This window comes from Lampetra planeri, chromosome 43, assembly GCF_965212315.1.
Source record: "Lampetra planeri chromosome 43, kcLamPlan1.2.h2, whole genome shotgun sequence".
NCBI lineage: Eukaryota > Metazoa > Chordata > Hyperoartia > Petromyzontiformes > Petromyzontidae > Lampetra > Lampetra planeri.
In genome coordinates this window covers 6,506,573-6,532,192 of record NC_136149.1, presented here as the reverse complement: position 1 = coordinate 6,532,192, position 25,620 = coordinate 6,506,573, and the positions used below count along the sequence as shown (strand labels likewise).

Here is a 25,620-nt window from a genome sequence, read left to right as displayed (position 1 = left end):
GGTAACCCCTCCACCTTCAATTAACCACCACTAAACTACGAATTAAACATAAACCTGTAATTAATAAGCTTGTGCCGGAGGCCCCGGGGGGTCAGGCTTTTATGACGTCTCCTGGCCAAACCCCATTTGGCGGAGCCAGGAGATTGAATTTTCACCCTCGGGGCTCCTCCAGAAACAACGAAAAACCATTGCGGATGGCCACGTGGAATGTTCGAACGCTCACTGCGGAGGAGAGGCTGCCACTCCTCTGTCGGGAGCTGGACCGGTACCGCCTGGATCTCTGTGGCATTCAGGAGGTCCGGTGGACCGGTTCTGGCTCCTGCCACCATGAGGGGTGGACAGTCCTCTACTCGGGGCAGGAGACTGCCAAACAACAGGGTGTGGCTCTTCTTCTGAACAAAAGAATGAAGGGGGCGTGGGAGCGTGGCGGTGAGGTGTGGGAAGCTGTAAGCCCCAGGATACTTTGGGCTCGCCTTCCCATCAACCAGAGGCGAGGAGTGGTGGTCGTGGTTACTTATGCCCCCACCGAAGACGAACATCCGTGGAGGGATGCAGGCAAAGCCGATGAGTCAGACGCTTTCTATGACCTCCTGTCACAGGTGCTGGCTAAAGTGGCCACTCGGGACAGAGTCATCTTGTTGGGTGACTTCAATGCCCGAGTTGGTCATGATGCTGGCACCTGGTCTGGAGTGATTGGAAGGCATGGGCCAGATCAGCTCAATAATAACGGTAGGAGGCTGCTAGATTTTTGTGCAGCCCATGGGCTTGTAATTACCAACACGCTCGTCCGGCATCGGCGCATCCACACAACATCATGGATACATGCCGGGTCCAAGCAAGAACATCTGCTGGACTACATAGTAACGGACCAGCGGATGCGAGCCCATGTCCTTGACACCAGGACCTACCGTGGAGCTGATCTGACCTCTGACCATCGACTAGTCATCTGTAAGATGCGCCTGCCATTCTTCCACTCCGGTGGTGGGTGTACACCCAGGACCCCATTCCAACCAAAAGTGGCCTGGTCTCAGCTAGCTGATGAAAGTTGCAAGCGAGAATTTCATCATTGCTTGCAGCTGGGGTTGGCATCGTCCCCCACTCCACCTGATGTCGAGGGTAAATGGGCGAGGTTTAAGACTGTGACTCATGCAGCTGCAATGGCTGCTTTGGGTACGCGGTCCAGACCTCCCCAGAAACCCTGGCTGACGGAGGAGGTGTTCAGGTTAATTGAGAAAAAGCGACAGGCCCACTCTCATCGCCTACAGCATCCCACGTCAGAGAATGAGGAGGTTTACCGCAGCCTTCGCTCGGAGGTTCGGAAAGCCGTAAGGCGCTGTAAGGATGGGTGGTGGTCGCGGGTTGCTGAGGAGATGGAGTCTGCCTCAGTGGCCCGCGATCACAAATCACTATTTAACTCCATCAAAAAAGTAACCTGCAGCGCCACACCTATTACCATCATTAGAGGAAAAAACGGTGATCCAATCTCCGACCCCCAGGAACAGGTTTGCAGATTTGCTGAGCATTTCTGTGAGGTCCTGGGGGAGGGAAAATCTCTCAGCCAGGAAAACATCATGGCACAAAGTGGGGATAACCCTGCTGAGGCTGCGGTGCCTCAAATATTGGAAGAGGTCACCCCCTGTGAGTGGCTGGCTGAGGTACCGGCTGTTGAGGAAGTACTGAGGGCGATCCGGAGTCTGAGACCAGGGAAGGCACCGGGCAGAGATGATCTCCCAAGCGAAATGCTGAGGGAGGGTGGCGTTTGTGCACAGACTGCCCTATATGACATCATAACAACAGTCTGGACCACTGGACGGGTTCCACAGGACTGGAAGGATGCCCTGGTGGTCCCCCTCTTTAAGAAGGGGGACCGTACCGACTGTAACAACTACAGGGGCATCTCACTCCTCAGTGTGCCGGGTAAGGTCCTGGCAAGGATTATTCAACATCGCCTTGCTAGGCACGCTGAGGAGAGGCTTGCGGAGCCCCAATGCGGTTTCAGGAAAGGGCGGTCCTGCACAGATGCCATATTTTCTGTCCGTCTGCTACAGCAGAGGTGTAGGGAATTCCAAAAAGACCTACATCTCTGCTTTATTGACCTGGTCAAGGCCTATGATACCATCAGTAGGACTGGGCTCTGGGTTGTTCTTCGTGCTTTCGGAGTCCCTGACCCTCTGCTCACGATCATTAAGGACCTTCATGATGGTGAGCGGGCCCGGGTAAAACTACGTGGCCGGGAGTCGGAGCCTTTCCCTGTACACCTTGGGGTGCGACAGGGATGTCCTCTGGCTCCCACATTATTTAACATCTATTTCGACTGCGTAGTTTGTGAAGCCTTCAATAGCTGTACCGGGGGAATTACCATTTGGTACAGATATAATGGGAGGCTGATCGACGCCCGGGTGCGATCAAGGGATGGCTCCCTATTGGTCAACCACGTTATGTATGCCGATGATTTGGTAATAGCTGCTCATTCAGAAGAGGAGTTGGAGACGCTGCTGCTGAGACTGGAGCGTGCCACTAAGAGGTGGGGCCTTACCATCAGCGCCACCAAAACTAAGCACCTGCCTGGGTATTTTGTACCATCGGGCACTCCACCCCCACAACTCTCAATCGGTGATGGGGCAGTTGTGGAGAGAGTGGAGAGTTTCCCATACCTGGGCAGTGTGCTTATGACCGGCTCCAGTTTATCAGCAGAGGTCTCACTCCGAATCAGTCGAGCGGCAATATCTTTTCATCGGTTGCGTAACGCTGTGTGGAAGCTACCTGGTCTGTCGCTCCGCACGAAGCTTCAGGTCTTCTCGGCCACGGTCATTCCCTCCCTTCTCTACGCTTGCGAAACGTGGACCCCCCTAGTGGAGCATCTTCGCCGGTTGGAAACATTTAGGCTGGCCTGCCTACGATCCATCCTGGGTTTAACCAGGCTGGATTGTGTGAGGAGCTCACAAATCCTTGAAAGATCTGGGCAAAGTCCCATCAGTGAGCTCCTCCGGCAGGCAAGGCTGCGTTGGCTGGGTCATGTAGCCCGCATGCCCAGCCACCGCATGCCTAAACAGCTTTTGTTCGGCCGGATCGAGGGGGCTAAACGGGCGCGGCACCGGCTAGAGAAGAGATGGAGTGATGTGGTACAGGAGGACGTGGAGCTGAGTGGACTTGCCGATGACTGGTACCAGCGGTGTCAAGATCGGCCTCAGTGGAGGAGGCTCGTGAAGGACGCTACTGGGCAGTTGGAGGCAGTCGCCCTCCAACAACAACGGAGGGCGAAGGAGCGACGCTCACAACAACGAGCGGAGCGCCGGGTGGCTAAAGCACAGCAAGTTGGCACAGTAGGGGGCACAGGTGGTGCATCAGCCAATCATCTCGGTCATCTCGGTCAGTCGACCCGTGGCACCTGGGTCTGCCCCGTGACTTCCTGCCAGCGGGCGTTCGACACTTCACGTGGCCTCAGGGTGCACATGGCCTGGCACAAGCGTCGTGGTGACGTCACCGCCACTTAGTGGCGAATGGCGGTTGTTGTTGTTGTTATGTACGTATGCATGTTGAACTTCTTTTGCACCGTACATTGTCGACCGTGCTAATCGGAGATGCTGGGGCAGGGGTAGTGCAGCGGTTTGCACGACAGGAGTTTGATTCCCGCTCACGGCCAACACCGGTGATGATTACCTGAATCAGTCCTGAGCCTCCCCCAGATCGACTCGGCCTAAAATGAGTTCCTGGTGCAGTGTGTAAACATCACCACTTGGGAAACAAAGGTGGCTGGGAGGGGTGATGGCCACCCACCAACAAGCCTTCATAAGTGCTCGGTATCAGCAATTTCCCCAACAATCTGTTAAGGCTTTCCGGGGATCTCTCTTTGTATTTGTGCGCACTTTAGGCTGTTTAAAACTCTGGGGAAAGAGGTCCGAATATATGCTCAGAAGTTTATCGATCGAGGCAAGGACTTCAACCTCGAACTTGCCATCAAGACTCGGATCATCACGGACGGACTCAAGTACTCGTTGGCGACCGGAAACTGGGGAGACCAGAAGAAGGCTCACCAGGCTCGTGCGGGCGTCTCCCAGGTGCCGGCATTGCCAAATTGAGCCGCAAAAACCTTCGCCACTTAACTATGTCACTATTTTTTCTTTACCGGATAAGGCTCACTTAACTATATACGACGTGGCTATCAAAATGACAGCTCAACAAAGTGTCTTATGCAGGAATTTATAGCAGCCAAATACTCGAAATGCATGTTGATTCTAAATGTGGAGGGAAAAACTGGAGGAGCCAGAGAAACATCTCGCCACCGTGGCACCTACTTTTTTCCACTGGCACAAACCAAACCGCGCTGGGGCCGCGCGAGCCAACCCTGGCGCGGCTCACGTTGTTTTTCCACTGAAAAAGGAGCCGAGCCGTGCCGTTGACAATGCACAACAAGTTGAGAAGAGCACGTAGGCGGCGCGGCAATGCTTCGTCCTCATGTCGTGCCGATTCAAGTCTTACACGCGTGATCAACGCGTTATTATAACCCAGCTCCCCCTGGCCTTACTTGGCCCTGAGCCGGCATATCGGAGTTTTGATTTTCCGGCTCAGCATGGCAGCAGACGGTGAAAAATCCACACGTGCCATGACAGCGCCACTCCAGTGCGAGTGTGGTGAAGGAGGCACCCCAGGCCCCCGGTTCGGACACCGCTCGCCACCGATGTTAGCCGTGTCCGCAATGTTGAACTCGGGTCTCTGGCTTCGTAGAGCAGTGGTGAGCCACCGCCATCGACTTAAACACACAAATCAAACGGCGATTGCCATTCACGACTGGAATAATGAAGTCCTCAGTTTTTAATGTGCCCGCGGTGCGTCCGGCGTCGGTTGACCAGGTGCTCAACCGGCTCACGTACGCCTCCACGCTGTCTCACCTGCGACGCCTCAACTCTCCGTGCGACCGCGGCAGCAAGCTGGCCAAACCGCGGCAGCTCCACAACACCCTGTGGGGAATGATTTGTCCTGCCGAGACTCCAGAGGTTCGTGTGCCTGCATGCGCATGCGCGTCCGTGTATCCACACGTGTGTGCTTGTGTGTGTCTTAGTCAAACCATGGCACCTAGGTCTGTCCCGTGATCTCCTACCAGCGAGCCTTCGACACTTCACGTAGCCTCAAAGTACACATAGCCTACTCTTAGGTTTTTTTGGTAAAGTCACGTAGGTAAAAAATAAATAATAAAAGATAAATAATAGAAATAAAATAGTCATTATTTCTTCTATTATTTTTATTATTTATCTTTTAATAATTTTTTTTACTTACGTGACTTTACCGAAAAAACCTAAGAGTATGAATCCTTGCAGTCACGAAAGCTTCAAATCTAGAATTACACAGGGCCTGGCTCACGCGCAGTGGTCACATCACCGCAAATTAGCGGCGAATGACGGCTGTTGTTGTTGAAGGTGGGGTGGTAGTGTAGTGGTTAGTGCGCTGCGCTATGAACCTGACAACCCGAGTTTGATTCCCGCTTACGGCCACCAACACCAGTGACGATTACCTGAAACAGTCCTCGGCCTCCCCTAGGTCGACTCAGCCTCAAAGAACAGGAGAGTGAGAGACACGTGGTGCATCTGCCATTCATCTCGGTGAACTCATAGCACCTGGGTCACCTTTGGCTTCTGTGGAGGAGACTCGTGAAGGACACTACTGGTCAGTCGCTCTCCAGCAGCAACGGAGGACGGAGGAGCGACGCTCACAACAACAATCGGAGTGCCGGGCAGCTAAAACGCAGAGAGGTGGCCTAGGGGGAGCACAGGTGGTGCATCTTCATCTTCCAGTCATCCCAGTCAGCCAACCCATGGCACCTACTGGGTCTGTTCCGTGACCTACCAGCAGCGAGTCTCCGACACCTCCACGTTATGACCTAACAGTGCACCTAGCCTGGTACAAACACTGCGGGGACACCGCCACCACTTAGTGGCGAATGGCAGTATATGCGTTCTCTGGTCTGGCACTGACGAGACAAGGCCATACAGAAGGCTCTCTCTGGTGGTAGGTCAGTTTCAAGGACAATGCAATATATTACAATCACAGCATGTTGGTGTGCATGGTTTGCCACAAGAACGTGTGGTTGATGCAGACTAGATTCCTTGCAATAGGTCTCTAGTTAGTATTTGGACTCCTGTTTTATTGCCAGAAAGGGTAAATACTTATTATTATTTTATTAACAGAGAGGAGCCCAGCCAGCCAGTAAACTGGAGGCGTGGATTATTTGTAACCGTGCAGTTCGTATGTATTTATGTAAAACCTATTTTGCACCGTACGTAACCAAACGTGCTAATTGTTATGTTGAGTTTGTTGTCCTTCCCCCGTACCTCCGATAAGCACGGTTGGCTACGTACGGTGCTAAAACAGTCCAATGTACATGCATAGTTGTTTGGTGGTTATGACGATGAAGTGGTCGTGTGGGGTTGTGTGCGGTGCGCGCAGGGCCATGCCGTGGGGCTCGTGAAGAACCTGGCCCTCATGGCCTACATCTCGGTGGGCTCCCAGCCCTCCCCCATCCTCGAGTTCCTGGAGGAGTGGAGCATGGAGAACCTCGAGGAGATCTCCCCGTCGGCCATCGCAGAGTGAGTCGTGCGCCCCCCCCCAGCTCCCCATCACGGTTGCTCAGCAACAGGCCCCAAAGGCCCGCAATGACAAGTGGCCAGCAAGAGGCAGCTCTCTCAAAGTGATGGCGAGGGTGCGAAAGACTGGGCCAGAGCATGGTCTTTTAGTTCTCTGTGCATCTGTTTACCTATCTGGATGTGTGCAATTCTGTTTATGTGTTTGTGTCTCTGTCTTGCTGTTTGTGTGTCTGCCTATGTACACTATACGTGTGTGTGTATGTGTCTTTGTCTCCCTGTATATATTTGTGTCTTTCTGTGTCTGTGTATCTGCATATTTACACTACAGTGAGGGAAAAAAGTATTTGATACCCTGCTGATTTTGTACGTTTGCCCACTGACGAAGAAATGCTCAGTCTATAATTTTAATGGTATGTTTATTTGAACAGTGAGAGACATAATAAAACAAAATCCAGAAAAACGCATGTCAAAAATGTTATAAATTGATTTGCATTTTAATGAGGGAAATAAGTATTTGACCCCCTCTCAATCAGAAAGATTTCTGGCTCCCAGGTGTCTTTTATATAGGTAACAAGCTGAGATTAGGAGCACACTCTTAAAGGGAGTGCTCCTAATCTCAGCTTGTCACCTGTATAAAAGACACCTGTTCACAGAATAAATCAATCAGATTCCAAACTCTCCACCATGGTCAAGACCAAAGAGCTCTCCAAGGATGTCAGGGACAAGATTGTAGACCTACACAAGGCTAGAATGGGCTACAAGACCATCGCCAAGCAGCTTGGTGAGAAGGTGACAACAGTTGGTGCGATGTTTCGCAAATGGAAGAAACACAAAAGAACTGTCAATCTCCCTCGGCCTGGGGCTCCATGCAAGATCTCACCTCGTGGAGTTGCAATGATCATGAAAACGGTGAGGAATCAGCCCAGAACTACACGGGAGGATCTTGTCAATGATCTCAAGGCAGCTGGGACCATAGTCACCAAGAAAACAGTTGGTAACACACTACGCCGTTAAGGACTGAAATTCTGCAGCGCCTGCAAGGTCCCCCTGCTCAAGAAAGCACATATACATGCCCGTCTGAAGTTTACCAATGAACATCTGACTGATTCAGAGGACAACTAGGTGAAAGTGTTGTGGTCAGATGAGACCAAAATGGAGCTCTTTGGCATCAACTCAACTCGCCGTGTTTGGAGGAGGAGGAATGCTGCCTATGACCCCAAGAACACCATCCCCACCGTCAAACATGGAGGTGGAAACATTATGCTTTGGGGGTGTTTTTCTGCTCAGGGGACAGGACAACTTCACCGCATCAAAGGGACGATGGACGAGGCCATGTACCGTCAAATCTTGGGTGAGAACCTCCTTCCCTCAGCCAGGGCCTTGAAAATGGGTCGTGGATGGGTATTCCAACATGACAATGACCCAAAACACACGGCCAAGGCAACAAAGGAGTGGCTCAAAAAGAAGCACATTAAGGTCCTGAGTGGACTAGCCAGTCTCCAGACCTTAATCCCATAGAAAATCTGTGGAGGGAGCTGAAGGTTCGAGTTGCCAAACGTCAGCCTCGAAACCTTAATGACTTGGAGAAGATCTGCAAAGAGGAGTGGGACAAAATTCCTCCTGAGATGTGTGCAAACCTGGTGGCCAACTACAAGAAACGTCTGACCTCTGTGATTGCCAACAATGGTTTTGCCACCAAGTATTAAGTCATGTTTTGCAGAGGGGTCAAATACTCATTTCCCTCATTAAAATGCAAATCAATTAATAACATTTTTGACATGCGTTTTTCTGGATTTTTTTGTTGTTATTCTGTCTCTCACTGTTCAAATAAACCTACCATAAAAATTATAGACTGATCATTTCTTTGTCAGTGGGCAAACGTACAAAATCAGCAGGGGATCAAATACTTTTTTCCCTCACTGTATATGTCTATGCCTGACTGACTGTATGTATATTTGTGTGTGTCTGCCTGCCTCTGTGTGTGGTTCTGTGGGGAGCAGTAATGTAGCGGTTAGTGCGCTGCGCTACAAATCCGGCAATCCGAGTTCGATTCCTGCTCAAGACCGCCAATATCAGTGTCGATTATCTGAACCGGCCTTGGGCCTCCCCTAGGCGGACTCAGCCTCAAATGAGTACTCAGCGCAAAGTGGAAACGTCAGCAATGGGGAGACGAAGGCGGCCGAGCATGGAGCTGGCCTGCATAGGTGCTCGCTAACAGCAATTGCCCGACCAGTCTGTGAAGGCTACACGGGGGATCTTTGTCTCTTGTTGTGCCTGTCTGGTAGCACGCAACACCACCTATTGTGGATTGAGTGAACGTCCAAAACTTGTAGCGGTACTTACATTTTTTTAGGCGTGTAAATATATCTCGCGTTTCACGATGCCGATTGCATTCATTGATCGTGCGGTGAAATATGGACATGTAATTTGACATTTGTGATTGCAGTGCAACCAAGATCTTTGTAAACGGATGCTGGGTCGGAATACACAAGGACCCCGAGCAGCTCATGACGACGCTGAGAAAGCTACGCCGCCAAATGGACATCATCGTGTCCGAGGTGAGATCGCTCGGTACGGGTGCGTGCGGGGTACGGGGTAGTGAACATGTATGGACATGTATGTTGTACATATATATATATATCTATGGTACCTTTTTTCCAGGATCAAAAATTACGAAAAATCAGAATAGGTTTTACCCTTTCTGGTAATGAAACAGGTGTTCATTTGTTCAAACACCAAATGGATACTTTTTGCAAGGCATAAAGTCTGCATTGACCGCACATACTTGTGAAAAACCATGCAAACAAATATGCTCTGGTAATACATGTGTTGTGTGTCTAACTAACTACATGGAGACGATTTCTGGAGGCAATGAAGGGATACGGCTCCTTCAACCTGATAGTCTAAGGGAGGTACAGCCTCCCTTCTAGTGTGTCCTACACACACCGGGCTACTCTACACCCAGGTCCCTTGCCACGGCCGCTAAGGGAGGCGAGACCGACCCGACCCTGCCAGGATACGGGTCCCACCACTGCTCCGCTACAACCCGGCTCTGACAAGAGCCTCGGTTGAGGGTCCCCGGGTGCTGGTCCAGTCTTCAGGTCTTGGATGTTTTCATGTTTGAGTTGGTTCAGAGGGCCTGCTTTTTATCCCCAGGTCGGGGCTTACCCCTCCCTAATGACCCCCCCTCCAGAACCTTCTGGAAGGTGTTGAAAGGCCTTAAATCCTAAAGGGTCTTAAAATCGGTGGGCGGTCTCTACCCCCCCAGCCCCCAGCCCTTGGGGGTCTGGGGTGTCAACCTCCGGTCACGGGCCACCCAATGGGGGTTTAACCCCGTGACCGTGGTGGCAGGTAAAGCGACTTACAGCGCCTTGTTATGGCGCAACATCTGCATTGATGTATGTATATGTATGTAAGTTGAACTTCTTTCGCACTGTACGTAGCCAACCGTGCTCATCGGAGGTGCGGGGGAAGGACAACAAACTAAACACAAAAATCAGTTCTAACAAAATTAGTTTCCAATCTAGATTAGTTAAAAGTGCATAGCTCCAGTGGCTTCCTAATATTGGAAGGGAAAGCGTTCCAGACGGCTGCAGAAGCGCATCTGAAAGTACGCGATGCAGTGACCTTCTTTGTTCGATGGCCAGCCAAAAGCCGCTGCTGCAAGGATGAGCTCGAGTGATGGTTTATACTCCTTGACGAGATCAGCAAGGTTTTATGGTTCATTTGTACCCGATTGTTAAACGTGGTGTGGATCGCTCTCCAACAACAATACCGCTACCGCTAGTACTGCTGCAGCAGTGATGAGTGGGCGCGTTTGTTTATCACGTGATGGTAAGTTAGGGTTAGACCGGGAAATACTTGACAACCTGACTCATTTCAAGTGGTTTTCACATAATTCACTGTTGGTCACACAAAGAAGTTGGAACCGCGATGGTTACGGCACCCTTGGTGGTCCCGAGAATTGAGATCAACTATCTACTATTTTTTATTTTACCAGTTAAAGCCCACTGAGCGAGATAGGTCTTTTTCAGAAGAGAACTGGCCACAAATGATAGCTCAGCGAGTGGCTTATCATCATGTGGACATGTATAGCAGTAGCAAAATACTCTAAAAGGGTGTTGATTCTAAATGTGAAGGGAAAAACCAGAGGAATCAGAGAAAAATCCACACGCCCACGGGGAGAACATGAAACATCCAAATATACAGGTGTCAGGGTCAGGATCGAACCCACCAACCTTCTGTATACCAGGGGAGGGAGTTAACTCTTGGTTCTGTTGGAGTTGAGATATCTTCTGATAAGCTTTTAAGAGGTCACGGTGGCTGTTACCCAACCGTCTAGAATGTGTACCAAGTACACATGCATACCTTTTTCAAGACGACTTGCTCTCCTGGGAAGAGTAGGCCAAATCCCCTTCCAGTCAGAGGCCTTTCAGCAGGCAGTGGCCGCGCGCAAACAATCGCGTGGGCTGCCCTCTTCAGTCACCACATGGATCGAACTCCACCCCAGGTGTCCATGGTGCGCGACATCCGGGAGCGGGAGATCCGTATCCACACGGACGCCGGCCGCATCTGCCGCCCGCTGCTCATCGTGGAGAAGCAGCGGCTGCTTCTCAAGCGCAGACACATCGAGCAGCTCAAGGAGCGCGAGTACAACGGATACAGGTGCCTGTCTTTCACCTTGCCCACCTCCCACGGACGGATGCACGCGCCCGCACACGCGCCCACAGTGTCGTTACAACGGCAGGGTTGGGGTGGGGCTGGGTGGGGCATGGTGGGGTGGACTGGGCTGGGCCCAATATTGGACCAAGTTTATTTAGTTTAACCCGATGAGATGTTAACTACTTCGCCTGGTATACAGGAAGTTGTGGGTTCGATCCAAACCGTGATGCCTGTTTATTTGGAGTTTGCGTGTTCTCCACGTGATCACGTGGATTTTTCTCTGGGTTCTCCGGTTTTTGCCTCCACATTTAAAATCAAAATGTTTTTAGAGTATTTTTCTATTAATTTTCACGTGATGAGCCAATTCGTTGAGCTATCATTTGTGGCCAGGTCGCTTCTGAAAAATAGCAATATAGATCGGTGGGCCTTATCTATTAAAATAAAAATAGATTAGTTTTAAAGAACTCAAGAGACCAAGAGTGACCTGGGGTATTCGTCTGCCAGCAGGGGCTGATGATTGATATTTGTGTCATGCCTAATTGAGTAATCTGCTGGGTTGATTGACTCTACTCCTGTAGCCGTGGTGATTACCAAGTAAACATGTCAACGTTGGGCCAACGTTGACACGTGCTTTGAAACCATTGGACCAACGTTGATGGGATGGATTCTGGCTCCTGGTGAATTTGGCGTAGAGTGCGGGCACGTTTGGTCTCAGTTGGCAGGAGCTGGTGGCGAGCGGCGTGGTGGAGTACATCGACACGCTGGAGGAGGAGAGTGCCATGATTGCCATGAGCCCCGACGACCTGCAGGAGCGCGGCGTGGCCTACTGCTGCACCTACACGCACTGCGAGGTGCACCCGGCCATGATCCTGGGCGTGTGCGCCTCCATCATCCCCTTTCCCGACCACAACCAGGTACCCGGCCGCAACCGCACCTCACTACCCGGTCACAACCACAACCAGATACCCAGCCACAACCACACATCACCACTCAACCACAACCAAATACCCAGTCACAACCACACATCGCCACTCAGCCACAACCACAACCAGATACTCAGCCACAACCACATCATCACCACTCAGCCACAACCACAACCAGATACCCAGCCACAACCACACATCGCCACTCAGCCACAACCAGATACCCGGCCGCCACCGCACATTACAATCGCGAAGGTGGAATCTTTCACAAAATTAAGCGCAGAACCAAATTTAATGTGACTGTGTGTGCAGTCATTGGTGTATGGGCTGAGACCATAAACTCACTACACTTGAGAACGCGGTTGTTTAATTGTGGTTGTGTGGCTGAAAACCCAGATCTGAAGCCAGGATCTCAGCCCCCTGACCACTGAGCCAGCTGTCAACGCTTAAAGGAGGCAGCGTTACACTGCACGCCCCTCCGGCAACGCTCTCTCTGCGTCACAACACAGAATTCCAGCATAAGCATTTCAAGCGGTGCCCTCATCGCATGGTCTGCCGACGGTGGCTTCTTCTGTGTGTAATATATGTTGAACTTCTTTCGCACCGTACGGAGCCAACCGTGCTAATGGGAAGTGCGTGGGATATACAACAAACTAAGCACAAAAACAACCAGAGAGTATAAACACAAAAATTAGCACGGTTGGCTATGTACGGTACAAAATAAGTTCAACAACAGTACATAGCAGTTTGCTGGTTATGACCAGTGACGGACTGGGACTAAAAATCAGACCAGGCATTTGTAAAGATACCGGCCCAAATTCTGACATTCGCCGCTTCAGTTCCTCCCCGTTTCCTCCTTGACTGCCCCTCTGCTCCTCCGTGCAGTCCCCGAGGAACACGTACCAGTCAGCCATGGGCAAGCAGGCGATGGGCGTGTACATCACCAACTACCACGTGCGCATGGACACGCTGGCACACGTGCTCTACTACCCGCAGAAGCCACTCGTCACCACGCGCTCCATGGAGTACCTGAGGTTCCGAGAGCTGCCTGCAGGTACGGCCGCGACGCCCGACCACCGCGGGCCACCGGTGGCCTGTTAGTGCGGCCCCTGACGTGCGGCCGCCCTGATAACACACGAATGTGAAGACAACCCCATCACCGTGCCTGTCGAACCCAACTGTTTCAAATATGTGGCGGCCCTCCTCGCTGATGTCTTATCGGTGAAAGCGCCCCCCCCCCCCCGAAAATGAGTGACGGACACTGCCCTAGTGCCTCTCCATGTCGGTGGCATGTGCGGTGCCTCCGTGCTAGGGGTCGGGGAGAGAGGAGGACGGAGATTTGTCGCAGAATTTCCAATTGATCCCGGAAGAAGAATTCCGTAAATTGAGAGTAGCATGGCTTCGTTTTGGAATGATCCAAAAATAAAACCGTGGACACATGGGAAGTGATGTCACTATCGCGATGCCACGTCCAGTGCTATTCCCCCACCAAAAGTGCCGTCGCGTGGCATCATCGGACGCTGCTGCTATTGTTGGCACAAATGCGTTTTCTTTAAAAAGCATGAAAGGCAAATGATGAGAAAAAAAATTAAAACCCCAAAAACTATCGTTAACGACACGCGTCTGGACACGACGTATCGTCTTCGTGATTTTACACATTTGTCAGCGATGGGAGAAATCCTCGCGCATTTACACCAAAAAATGAGACATTCGCTAACAAACTCGTAAATCGCAGGCCCTGAAACTCCACCACGTCACGGAACGGCTCACACCCGTCACATCTTTACTCACCACCGATGTGAGCCGTAGCGGAGAATCGGCCGGGTTCACCGGGCTACCAGGTTAACCGAGTCGCCTGGTTCACCGTGCAGCGTGCACCTCTCAACCCCCAGGGCCAATAAAATGTCTCACCGCTCACGTTGATCCCATGCTGCCGCTATCGCTGCTGATGTTGCTATCTCTGCTACTGCTATCGCTGCTGCTACTGTCACTGCTACTGCTATCACTGCTGCTACTGTCACTGCTACTGCTATCACTGCTGCTACTGTCACTGCTACTGCTATCACTCCTGCTGCTTTCGCTGCTGCTATCGCTGCTGCTATCACTCCTGCTGCTATCGCTGCTGCTACTATCGTCGCTGTTGCTGCTGTTGCTGCTGCCCCCCACCCCAGGCATCAACTCCATCGTGGCGATCGCCTCCTACACGGGCTACAATCAGGAAGACTCCATCATCATGAACCGCTCAGCCGTGGAAAGGGGATACTTCCGGTAAGAACAGCAGAAGCAGCATCGTTTTATAATTGGCAAGATGAGGAACGCACAGGAACCTCCGCCACGATTGCTATGAATGCTGTAACCGATCTTCATTATGCGTGAGGCTGTGGACACGGTTTTGGCTACGTGGATCTAGACCCTGATGCAGCCTCTTCCTCCTCTCTATCCTCATCTCTCCTGACCCTGTGCCCCCGTTTCTCCATTCCTTTCCCACCCTTTTCTTCTAATTTCTCATTCTTTCTCTTTTCCAATCTATTACATCCTGGACTCTACTTCCCACGGTGTGTAGCCGCAGGTGACAAATTGCGAATACCGAAAAAAACATTTTTACACAATACCGGATGTCGATACAAATCAATTTCTGCCACCTGGATACAGGTGCCAAGTCCCAGACTGCCCGGGTCGAACCCAGACATGTGGAAATCCGAGTGAGTGACCAGGTTTGTAGAACTTTATGCACACCAGCGTGTCGCTTTCATTGAACGAGAAAAACTCTCTCTTCTGGTCTGACGTTGCAGCTCCGTGTTTTATCGCTCGTACACGGACCAAGAGTCGAAGAGGAGCTACGACCAGGAGGAGGTGTTTGAGAAGCCCACGAGAGAGACCTGCCAGGGTCAGTACAAACCGTACACTCTGTGTGCTTCATGTGCACTTGCCACGTAAGGATGGGGCTACCTCATGGACCAGCGTGGCCGGGACAGTCCCGGTATCAGAACGACTGTTCTACCATCCTCAAGTATTTTTTAAAATTACAAAATGTTCTGGTCTCTTGCTCGGCTACCCTGGACACCTTCGCCAATGAGTTGTTGCATCTGAAGAGATGTTCCAGGTGATATATTGGAAAACGTAAAAAAAAAGAATGCATTATGACACAGACAAGGGCCAGCTTGGCAGTGGAATAGACGTAGCCCATGGGGCCAACGTCAGAAAGCTCCAGGTGCCGGTCCACTCACTGTGTGGCCGGGGCTAGTGGCTGAGTGGGCATGGCTATACAAGTCTGGGTAGGACTACCGAAGTGGTGGGTGGGGCTACCTGAGTATTGTGAGGGGCTGGCCGAGCGTTAACGTGGCGAGCGTTAACGTGGCGAGCGTTGACGTGTGGATGTGATGGGGGCGGTCGCAAGGGATGCGCCACGCGATCTACGACAAGCTGGATGACGATGGGCTCGTCTCGCCGGGCGTGCGCGTCTCTGGCGACGACGTCATCATTGGCAAGACGGCGTCGCTGCCGGTCACGGACGATGAACTGGACTCGGTGGCGACGCGCTTCGTGAAGCGCGACACCAGCACCTTCCTGCGCAGCAGCGAGACCGGCATCGTGGACCAGGTGATGGTGACCCTCAACCAGGATGGGTACAAGTTCACCAAGATTCGGGTGAGGGTGTGGCATGCGCACGCCCCGAAGCCTCGAGGCACGCGCTTTCGTTTCCAGGTGTTTGAACAGAAAAGTTGGCGGTGCGTATTCCGGAAGACGTGTTTTAGACATTCTAAGAATCATGTTCTGGAAGACGGCTCTGCGTAGCAGTACCGTATTTTCCAGATTATAAAGCAACCCTGTATTTCAAAATAACCCCAAGGTCTTGGGTGCCCCTTACTTTCTGGAGCATCTTATAATCCAGAAATGTGGTAGATTACATCTTGCATGCACACGTCAAGCCGCACTCATTACACACAAAGGGCTTGACACAAATGAACTACAATACCTTTGCCTGATCTCGTCAAGGAGTATAAACCATCACTCGAACTTATCCTTGCAGCAGCGGCTTTTGGCTGACCATCGAACAAAGAAGGTCACTGCATCGCGTACTTTCAGATGCGCTTCTGCAGCCATCTGGAACGCTTTTTCTTACAATATTAGGAAGCCACTGGAGATATGCACTTTTAAATCATGTAGATTGAAAATCTATTTCTTTAGAACTGCCTTTTGTGTTTAGTTTGTTGTCCTTTCCCCGCACCTCCGATTAGCACGGTTGGCTACGTACAGTGTAAAAGAAGTTCAACATATATACATGTACATGCATGTTTACCCAGTGCCCCGCATGTACCTATACCGAGCGTTCTACGTGCCTCTCAAGTTCAACATACATACAAGGAACTGCGCAAGTAAAGGTGTAACGTTGGCCCAACATTGGCGTGTTTACTGAGCCTTTACATCCCTCTTAAATACCTTCCTAGTGAAGCACATGATCACATATGATGTGTGATCATGTTTTTTTTATTCCAGGTGAGAACTCAATAAGAAACGAGGATGAGTCTCATTTGTAAGAGTGAATTGGGGCTTTAGGCTGCCAGTAGGGGATGATGATTGCTGCTGTGTGTGATTTCAATTGAGTAAACTGTAATTTTCGAGTTTTGCAAATGTGGACCCTGACACCGGCACACAATGGCCTACTCTTGCGAATTACGTCAGAGGATCTTTAACGTTCACTGTGAAGAAGATGGTGCAGAGTATAATCTGTGTAAATTAACCAGCTCAAGCCTCCTCTCGTAAACCACGTGACTTCCGTGAGGCCACCCCCACTCTGAATCCCTCCCCACTCCCTGCCACCGCCCCCTGTGAGAACAGACGCCACTCCTCTTCTGTGCAGCTCACTTCTGCTCGCCTTGTCTCTATTCTCCCTCTCTTTCCTCCTTTCACATCGTCATCACTACCCTCTCATCCCCGACACCTCGGCACCGTCATTCCTTCCTCTCCTCGTCCCTTTCCTGTTGCTCATCTTGAGCCGTGGCCTCCTCTTCAACCGTCTTGGGGACCTCCCTCCCAGCATCGCTTCCCTTCCCTTTCTCTCTATCCTTGCTTTACTAAACTAAACTATTAAACATTTTTTTTGTTATTTTACCAGGTAAGGCCCTCTGAGCTATGTAGCTCTTTTTCAGAAGCGACCTGGCCACAAATGATAGCTTAATGAAATTGCTTACCATGTGAAAATAAATACTCTAAACGCATGTTTCTAAATGTGGACGGAAAAACCGGAGGATCCGGAGAAATATCCACGCAACCACGGGGAGAACATGCAAACTCCACATATACAGGCGACCTCCTGTGTACCAGGTGAGGTAATTAACATCTTGCCACTACACTCTACCCTCCTTCCTGTGGTGGTGCCGCGGGCACAAAGTATAATTACGGTAATTACACGACCGCAGTAATAACCAGTGCGGCCGTTGGATTCGAAACTGCAAACCTCTGCGACGAGCGTCAAAGGAGCCGCCTCCGGGCCGCGTCACCACCCGATCGACACGAGGGTACAAGTTGTGGCAACTCTGTCACCCCCCGCTGACCCCCCACCGCTCTCTCCCCTTCTTCACATGTCCCCGCAGGTTCGCTCGGTGCGCATCCCTCAGATCGGAGACAAGTTTGCGAGTCGGCACGGGCAGAAGGGAACCTGCGGCATCCAATACCGTCAGGAGGTGTGTGGGGGGGGGGGCCTCTTCTTTGCTTTACAAAACATCCCCTCCCCCTCCCCTACCCGCCTGCACCTCCCTTGTGTTTCATAGAAAAAGTTGAGGGATTCGTCTTATAATCCGGTAGGTGTACATGTGTGTGTGCGCGTTGTGCATGTGACCAGATTTGTGGGGAGTGGAAGTATATTGGTTAGCATGCCGTGCTACGAAATTGGTGTGCCGAGTTTGATTCCCGCTCATGGCCACCATCAGATACGATTATTTGAACCGGTCTTGGGCCTTCCCTAGGTCGACTGGGCCTTAAACAAGTACCCGGTGCGATGTGTAAACATCACCACTAGGAAGCCAAAGGCGACCTGGCATGGTGTTGGCCACCCACCCCCTCGTGTACCGTGCCAGTCTTCATAGGTGCTTGCTAACAGCACTTGCCCCAACAGTGGTACTGGCTATACGGGGAATATTTGTCCAACTTTATTCCCACCCGGGCACCAGGGTATCTGTGGAAGCGGCCTTGTAACTCGTCCCCCTCTCTGATCTCGCGTTATCTGATTGAAGCCTTTGTCTGCAGCCACCTGGTCCCTAAACTGGGACCCTGCTGGGGTTAGGGGAGGGTTCGGGTCAGGGAGAGAGCGAGTGGCTGGCTGGTTGGCTTGTTGGTCAGGAGTAGTAACTGACTGGATGGCTGGATGGTTAGGGCTAGTGCTAGTGGTTGGCTGGATGGCTAGTTGGTTAAGAGTAGGGCTAGTGGCTGGCTGGTCGGTCAGGGGTAGTCTCCCCTAGTCACAAGTCGCTTGCCCCCCCCCTTCATCGTTGGATTGCGTCGCCCCTCCTTAGCGTTGTGGCCGCGTTCCTTTGCCCGCTGCCCACTGTGTGGTGGTGATTCAGGGAGTGCAGGGTTTACCGCTTGCAGTCATCGCCGCTTGGGGTACTAGTGTTGACCATTTTAGAGTTCGCGGAGCATAGATCGGCCTCGGTTGCTGGTGCCGTCGCAATTCCTGTGAATGGCGGTCGAAATATCGGCGAGGGAGCCCGCGATGTTTCGTCGTGCGGCAGCCCACGAGGACTTGTGTCGTTTGCCCTCCGCAGGAAGCTCCACGCAACAGGAATGGGAACCTTTGTGAGGAGTATCGCACTTCCCGTGTGGTGGTCTGGGAAGTGCCGGTTTGGTGTACCGGCGTATCCCGGCACTGCCTGCAAGCGATGTCCTCTCCGAATGAGTGGCTGTGGTGATGGCTGAAGCCGCCACGTGTTGTTGTTGTCATTGTTGTTCTCGTCGTTGTTGTTGCTGTCGTCGTTATTGTTGTCGTCGAGACAGTAGGAGCAGTGATCGCGCCGAGGGGGTTCTGCTGGCCGTGTGTGTGTGCAGGACATGCCCTTCACCTGTGAAGGACTATCTCCGGACATCATCATTAATCCCCACGCCATCCCTTCCAGAATGACCATCGGGCACATGATCGAGTGCATTCAGGGGAAGGTGGGCAACGAAGCATGCACACCAAGCCTGGCTCTGTGATCCGCTTGCTGTTGTTAACCCTTTCCTGTTCCGATGACGTACGTGTACATCATCGGTTTTGATTCCGTTTCGATGACGTACATCATGAAAACGAAACCATAAGAAAAACTCAACTGAAATAAATGTATCGGTACCGAAGCTCCCACAAGGCCATGCGGGAGGGGCGTATTGCACAGTTTGGCGCCAGCTATTGTAGGGTGCGGTCGCGTCACTTCAGTTCTCTGTGGTGAATACAACGTCTTTAAAAACAACGGCGCGACACCTTTCTAAATAAAATGAATGCTTAGCCACTTGCGCGATCCGACATTGAGCGGGGAACGGGACACCACTCGCCCTGCAACTTGCAGACGTTTCAGAACGGGTTAAGTTTATGATGCTATTCGACAGACGCTTCTCGGGCTTTGCTTTAGAAAAGTGGCAAAGTCTCACCACTGACCAATTAAATATTGAGATGTGAAACAACGTTAAAAGACGGGTGTGTTACTCGTGGCAGTATACGTCCAGTTTAGTGGAATGCCTGAGTTTAGCACTTTTCCTGACATCACTCACATTATGCAAATTATCTGAAAGTCCAAAAAAAGGATCCGAATCTAGAAATATGAAAAGCCGACGATTCAAATGTTTAATCGCAAAATCATCCCATGTAGATGGAGGTCCATGGAGATTAGGAGAATGATCTTTTCCACTACAGATGAAACCCAGACATATCGCTCAGCATTTGGTCAACAATCAGAGCTGTATAACATCCTGCCGTCAAGAGACCGGTACCGAGATCTCGATAATAATCACTTCCTGCCACCCACACACAGATGCCAAATCTGGACAGGTGGCAACCCTAATGGGTGGGTGAGTGGGTTGCTGAGTAATGAAGAAAATTAACGAGTGAATGGTTCTTTCGGTAAAGTCACGTAGATAGAAAAATATATAAAAGAAAATACATTTCGGTCGCAACACACACGAAAGGTCGTGTTTTCTTTTATTATTTTTTTCTATCTACGTGATTTTACTGAAAGAACCACAGAGTATGGATTCCTGCAGTCACGAAAGCTTCAAATCAAGGCTGAGTGTAGGGTCGTCACCTTTTCCACAAACCAAACCCTAGGTCTCTCAGATCTGTTCAGTACAATGTAATAAGGTTCATTACAGTACCAGCTCCAGATTTCAGTTTAAATCTATTGTCACCTGAACACAAGATGCCTATTCCTGGACAGGTGGTAATGCATGTGAGTTGGTGGGTGAGTGAATGAGTTACTGAGTGACTTGCAAAATGAATGAGTGAATGAATGAGTGAGTTGGTGAGTGGGAGACTGAGTGACTGAGTGGGTGAGAGAGAGAGGTAGGATCACCACTATTTCCACTGGAGACCAAACCCAAACAAATGGCTCAATCAGCATAAGTCAATTATCAACACTGTGCAGTTTACTACAATACAGTTCAACACAGCAATATGGGTACCAAGTCTCGGTACAGGTATCCCTCGATTACGAAAGGGATGCGATCTTTAAAAAACACATAGAAAACAACATTTCGTGAATCGGAACGATTTACCCTACTCCTAACCGAAACATGTTCATCTATATCACTTATCACAACGTAAAAATCATAACATAAACATTGAAATGATTTTAAAATAATTAATTTTAAGCAAAAATGAACCTTTTCCGGGAGCTCGCCAAAAGATATGTTGCATGTTGGAATGCCTGGCAAGGCGATGTGGAGTCGGTTCCTGTGGCACCGCAGGGACACCATGACGCTGTCATGGAAGGATGGCGACGGAGCCATCCTGGGTGCTGCTTGTTGTTTGATGATCTCGTGGCAGGTGGTCTGTGAAATTTCGTTCACGTGGAAATTCAATTCAATTTATCGAAAACTGTCCATAATCTGTCAATTGCGTGAACGCGAAATCCCATAAATGGAACATTCGTAAATCGACGGATGCCATTGTAAACGATTCCCGGACGCCAGGTGGCAACCCTACACCAGCAATTCTAATCCTTGTTTAGCTACTGAATTTAAGTTTCAACTGACCCAACATGGTTCTGAGAAGCAAATGTATGAATAATGAATATCAATATTTTAACCAATTGCCCATTTTGTGTGGTATGCTGTCTCGGTCTCACGGTGCGCTGCGTTGCACCACTATCCGAGTAGTTAACCTCACATTCAATAAACCTTCAGTCAGGTTGAACATCCAACTCCAACGTATTTAATGAATGAAACGAAGTAAAACTGATGTAAAAACACAGCACAAAATACAGCATCTGTTAATAATTGCAATATCAATACAATTAATGAACACTGCAGCATCATAACATTGTTTTAGATAATATGAATCTCAACAATAGATGGACCAGGCACCTACATTAGCTATACAAGATAATAATCTGTGTTAAATAAGGTCACTTTTGTGTAATCACCATACTGCAGCCTGAATGTAGAGTGCTGCATATAACACTGAACTGTGGATGAGATACTTCTTCATCCTTGGTCTCAAGAACGCACTAAAGTTACGTGGGGACAAGTCTGGCTCGACTTATGCAACTACAAATAACATTCACAATAATGCAAGTGGCAGGCTTCGTTGTTAACTAGGCCCCATATTAATCATAGCAATTTAACAGCATTATAAAGGCATTTACAGCATTATAATGCCAGTCCTAATATTATAATAGCATTCCCAGTATTATAAGAACAATTACGAACTTACAGACAATGCTTCTTAAAGTCCCGCAATGAACAGATGCACCCGTCTTCACTGAGATGCTAATTGTGCCTCCATTTTGTACTCTGTGTAATGGCTGACACCCCTGCCTGGCCTCATGACTGAGAGACCCTTAACTCGTAACTTCCTGGTCACGTGACCAAACTCAACACCGTCATATCAGGAAGTTCCTGTGTAAACACACCTCCATATCTGCCGTGGGGCGGAACACCTAACTAGCTAGGCACTGCGAACAAATAAAAACAAAATCAACAGATGCCCTGAATGCGTGACGTCATTTGTTCATGCTCGCTGGTTACTCTTGGAAACCACATTTACGATCAGCGAGTTTAGAACGGTCTTTTATATCGTAATAGTTTACCATTTGGATTTAAATTATATCGTAGTTTTTTTATATTAGCAGATTCATAAATGCTTATTTACCAATGACTCTCACGTATGATGTAACATTTATAAATCACCTCACATACCCCCGGTTGAGAACCCCTGCCCTCGACGGCGGCATGGTCCCTGAACTGGCGGCGTGTCCCTCCCCGCCGCCGTGGGGCTGTGGGCACGAGCATCGCCCCTGACGCCCGTCTTTGACCGCGTGCCGCGGGGGTTTGCGACCGTCCCATCCAGGTGTCGGCGAACAAGGGCGAGATCGGGGATGCGACGCCCTTCAATGACACGGTGAACGTGCAGAAGGTATCCAACCTCCTGCAGGAGTACGGCTACCATCTCCGCGGCAACGAGGTAGGCCACGGTGCGCTCGCACGCGCCGCATGGGCCCCCCGTGTCAACGTGGGGTGGCTAGATGTTAACTACCTCGCCTGGTATTCAGGAGATCGTGGGTTCGATCCTGACCTTGACGCCTGCTGTTTATTAGGTCTTTGCATGTTCTCCCCGTGGTCATGTGGATTTTTCTCCCGGGTCCTCCGGTTTTTCCCTCCATATATAGAAACATGTGTGTAGAGTATTTGGCTGCTATCAATTTCCATATTCTTTGGGTCTTTCGATAAAGTCGTGATCGTCATCCTGATGATGATTGCTTGCGTTGTGATCAAAACATCGTAGTTTTTTGTTGTAATATTTTAAATCTTCTTTGAACCTATCTACGTGACTTTACCGAAAGACCCAAAGAATATGAATTCCTGCAGTCACGAAAGCTTTAAGTCAAGATATAAATTTCCCGCTCATGGTCAACTTCAGTGACAATTATCTGAACCGGTCATGGGCCTCTTGACTCGGCCTCAAATGAGTGCCTGATGCGGTGTGTAAACATCAGCACTAGGGAGATAAAGGCGGCCGGGCTTGATGCTGGCTACCCACCCCCTAGTATGCCTTGTCGGCCTTCACAGCTGCTCGGTAACAACACTTGCCCCAACAGTGTGTTAAGGCTATACAGGGAATCTTTGTTGTGTTGGTGTTCAGGTTTAGTACCATGGCCTTGTTGTTTGTGCCATTGTGCAGGTCTTGTACAATGGCTTCACAGGCCGTAAGATCACCTCTCAGATCTTCATCGGCCCCACCTACTACCAGCGCCTCAAGCACATGGTGGACGACAAGATCCACTCACGTGCCCGGGGCCCCGTGCAGATCCTCGTGCGACAGCCCATGGAGGGGAGGTCTCGGTGCGTACATGCAAACTGTCAACCCGCCCGCCCGTCTGTCCGTCAGTTCGTTTGTCCGTCCATCAGTCCATCCGTCAGTTCATTCTTTCATCCAGCACTAGGCGCCACAAGCGTTGAGTTGGCAACGGTCCCGACCGCTGGCCCCTTCTACCCTCCGAAGAAAGGGATATGGCCCAAAACGTTATCCCGTCATAACGTGTCTGTTACAAGGCAGTGTTAACCATCGTCACTATCTACTTAAAAAATCATCACGCACACTCCGGTCATCCTCGCAGCAGCGGCTGTTGGCTAACCATTAAACAAAGACAGTCATCGCATCACACGCTTTCGGATACGCTTCTGCAGCCGTCTGGAATGCTCTTCCTTCCGATATTAGGAAGCCACTGGAGCTATGTACTTTTAAATCTATATTGAAGACCCATTTCTTTAAAACTGTTGTGTTTAGTTTGTTGTCCTTCCCCCGCACCTCCGATTATATATTTCGGTTGGCTACGTACAGTGCGAAAGAAGTTCAACGTACACACACATACATACCATACGCAGCCAACCGCGCCAATCGGAGGCCTCGCATTTCACATCCGCGCAGGGACGGAGGCCTGAGGTTCGGCGAGATGGAGCGAGACTGCCAGATCGCGCACGGCGCCGCCCAGTTCCTGCAGGAACGGCTGTTCGAGGTCTCCGACCCCTACCAGGTGCACGTGTGCAACCTGTGCGGCCTCATGGCCATCGCCAACACGCGCACGCACACCTACGAGTGCCGCGCCTGCCGCAACAAGACCCAGGTGAGCGCCGCCACCGGCTACTCGTGTCGCCATCCTGGCTCCCAAATCAATCTCTCATTTCCCCCTCTCAATCCCTCACTCCCAACTCAATCTGGCATCTCCCCTTTTTAAATCCCTCACTCCCAACTCAATCTCAATAACTATAGACATGCACACGTGTGTTACCGCGACAGCTGTCCATCGGATTCCACCTACACTTCCTTTTGACGAATGTGTTTGAGTTTTGTTGGTGGTTTTTTACACGATAATCGAGTCCACGCGTACGTGCACGATGTGTCTCCCGTCTCATCCCGCTGCCTCCTCGGGGCTCCCCCGATGTGCAGATGTCACTGGTGCGCCTGCCCTACGCCTGCAAGCTGCTCTTCCAGGAGCTGCTGTCCATGAGCATTGCACCACGGATGATGGTCACCTGACTTCGCTCACTCCCTCAACAAACACCACACGCGTACAGCCACCCCGCAGCGCTGGGCGTAAGAGAACGTCTAAATAGCACGGTTGGCTACGTACGTTGCGAACCAAGTCCAACATGCCTACACACGTACACACATACGAAGCAAAAAATGAGCGGCTCAAGTAGCTCAAGGGGCATTCTGGGATTCACTAAAATATTAAATAGGGGTGCATAACATACCGGTTCAAATTCCAATCCTAATAAACACGAGCCAAGTAATGTAAAACAATTAATTCAGTCGTAATATTTCTTGATTATTGAAGGGTGTGTATGCCACTGTGTAGCTACTACTAGTGTGACTATTCAAATACCAATTTAAAATAATTCTCACCAGGCCCCCACGGCGTAAACACGTGCCGTCTCCAACTCGCATCGTCCACTCTGCCTCTCTACAGGCCTCTCTGTGTATGTACCCATGAAGGATTATTGCCCAAGATGTTTCCTATTTTCTAAATTTGTCTTCTTTTAAGGCCACACTGAGTCGTTATTGACGAGCGTGTCGACTTGTCTTGTTATTTGTGCTTGTGCACCACTGCCAACGCAGCAGCATCATTAAATAAAATGTTTCATCTTTCAATCAGAGAGGGTTGTTTACACGTCTCTGTGTGTGTGTGGGGAGAGGTAGTATAGTGGTTAGCACGCCCTACTACGAACCCGGTGACCCGATTTCAATTCCTGCTCACGGAGAGACTCACCAC

The 25,620-nt window shown here is 50.4% G+C and overlaps 1 protein-coding gene across 1 annotated transcript in view; it reads left to right on the top strand.

Annotated features, from left to right (window-relative positions):
- The window catches only part of LOC144732645 (DNA-directed RNA polymerase II subunit RPB2-like), a 49,579-nt gene extending 24,080 nt beyond the window's left edge, over positions 1–25,499 (top strand). Inside the window, exons 10-25 of the mRNA XM_078614157.1 lie at positions 3,872–4,058; positions 4,851–4,994; positions 6,442–6,581; positions 9,025–9,136; positions 11,089–11,243; positions 11,956–12,154; positions 13,049–13,217; positions 14,335–14,431; positions 14,956–15,050; positions 15,561–15,811; positions 17,758–17,847; positions 19,208–19,315; positions 22,698–22,811; positions 23,529–23,689; positions 24,276–24,471; positions 24,795–25,499. Of these exons, the coding sequence (XP_078470283.1) occupies positions 3,872–4,058; positions 4,851–4,994; positions 6,442–6,581; positions 9,025–9,136; positions 11,089–11,243; positions 11,956–12,154; positions 13,049–13,217; positions 14,335–14,431; positions 14,956–15,050; positions 15,561–15,811; positions 17,758–17,847; positions 19,208–19,315; positions 22,698–22,811; positions 23,529–23,689; positions 24,276–24,471; positions 24,795–24,884 (2,308 nt within the window). The 3' untranslated portion in view covers positions 24,885–25,499. The remainder of the gene's footprint in view (positions 1–3,871; positions 4,059–4,850; positions 4,995–6,441; positions 6,582–9,024; positions 9,137–11,088; positions 11,244–11,955; positions 12,155–13,048; positions 13,218–14,334; positions 14,432–14,955; positions 15,051–15,560; positions 15,812–17,757; positions 17,848–19,207; positions 19,316–22,697; positions 22,812–23,528; positions 23,690–24,275; positions 24,472–24,794) is intronic.
- The last annotated feature ends 121 nt before the right edge of the window (positions 25,500–25,620 follow it).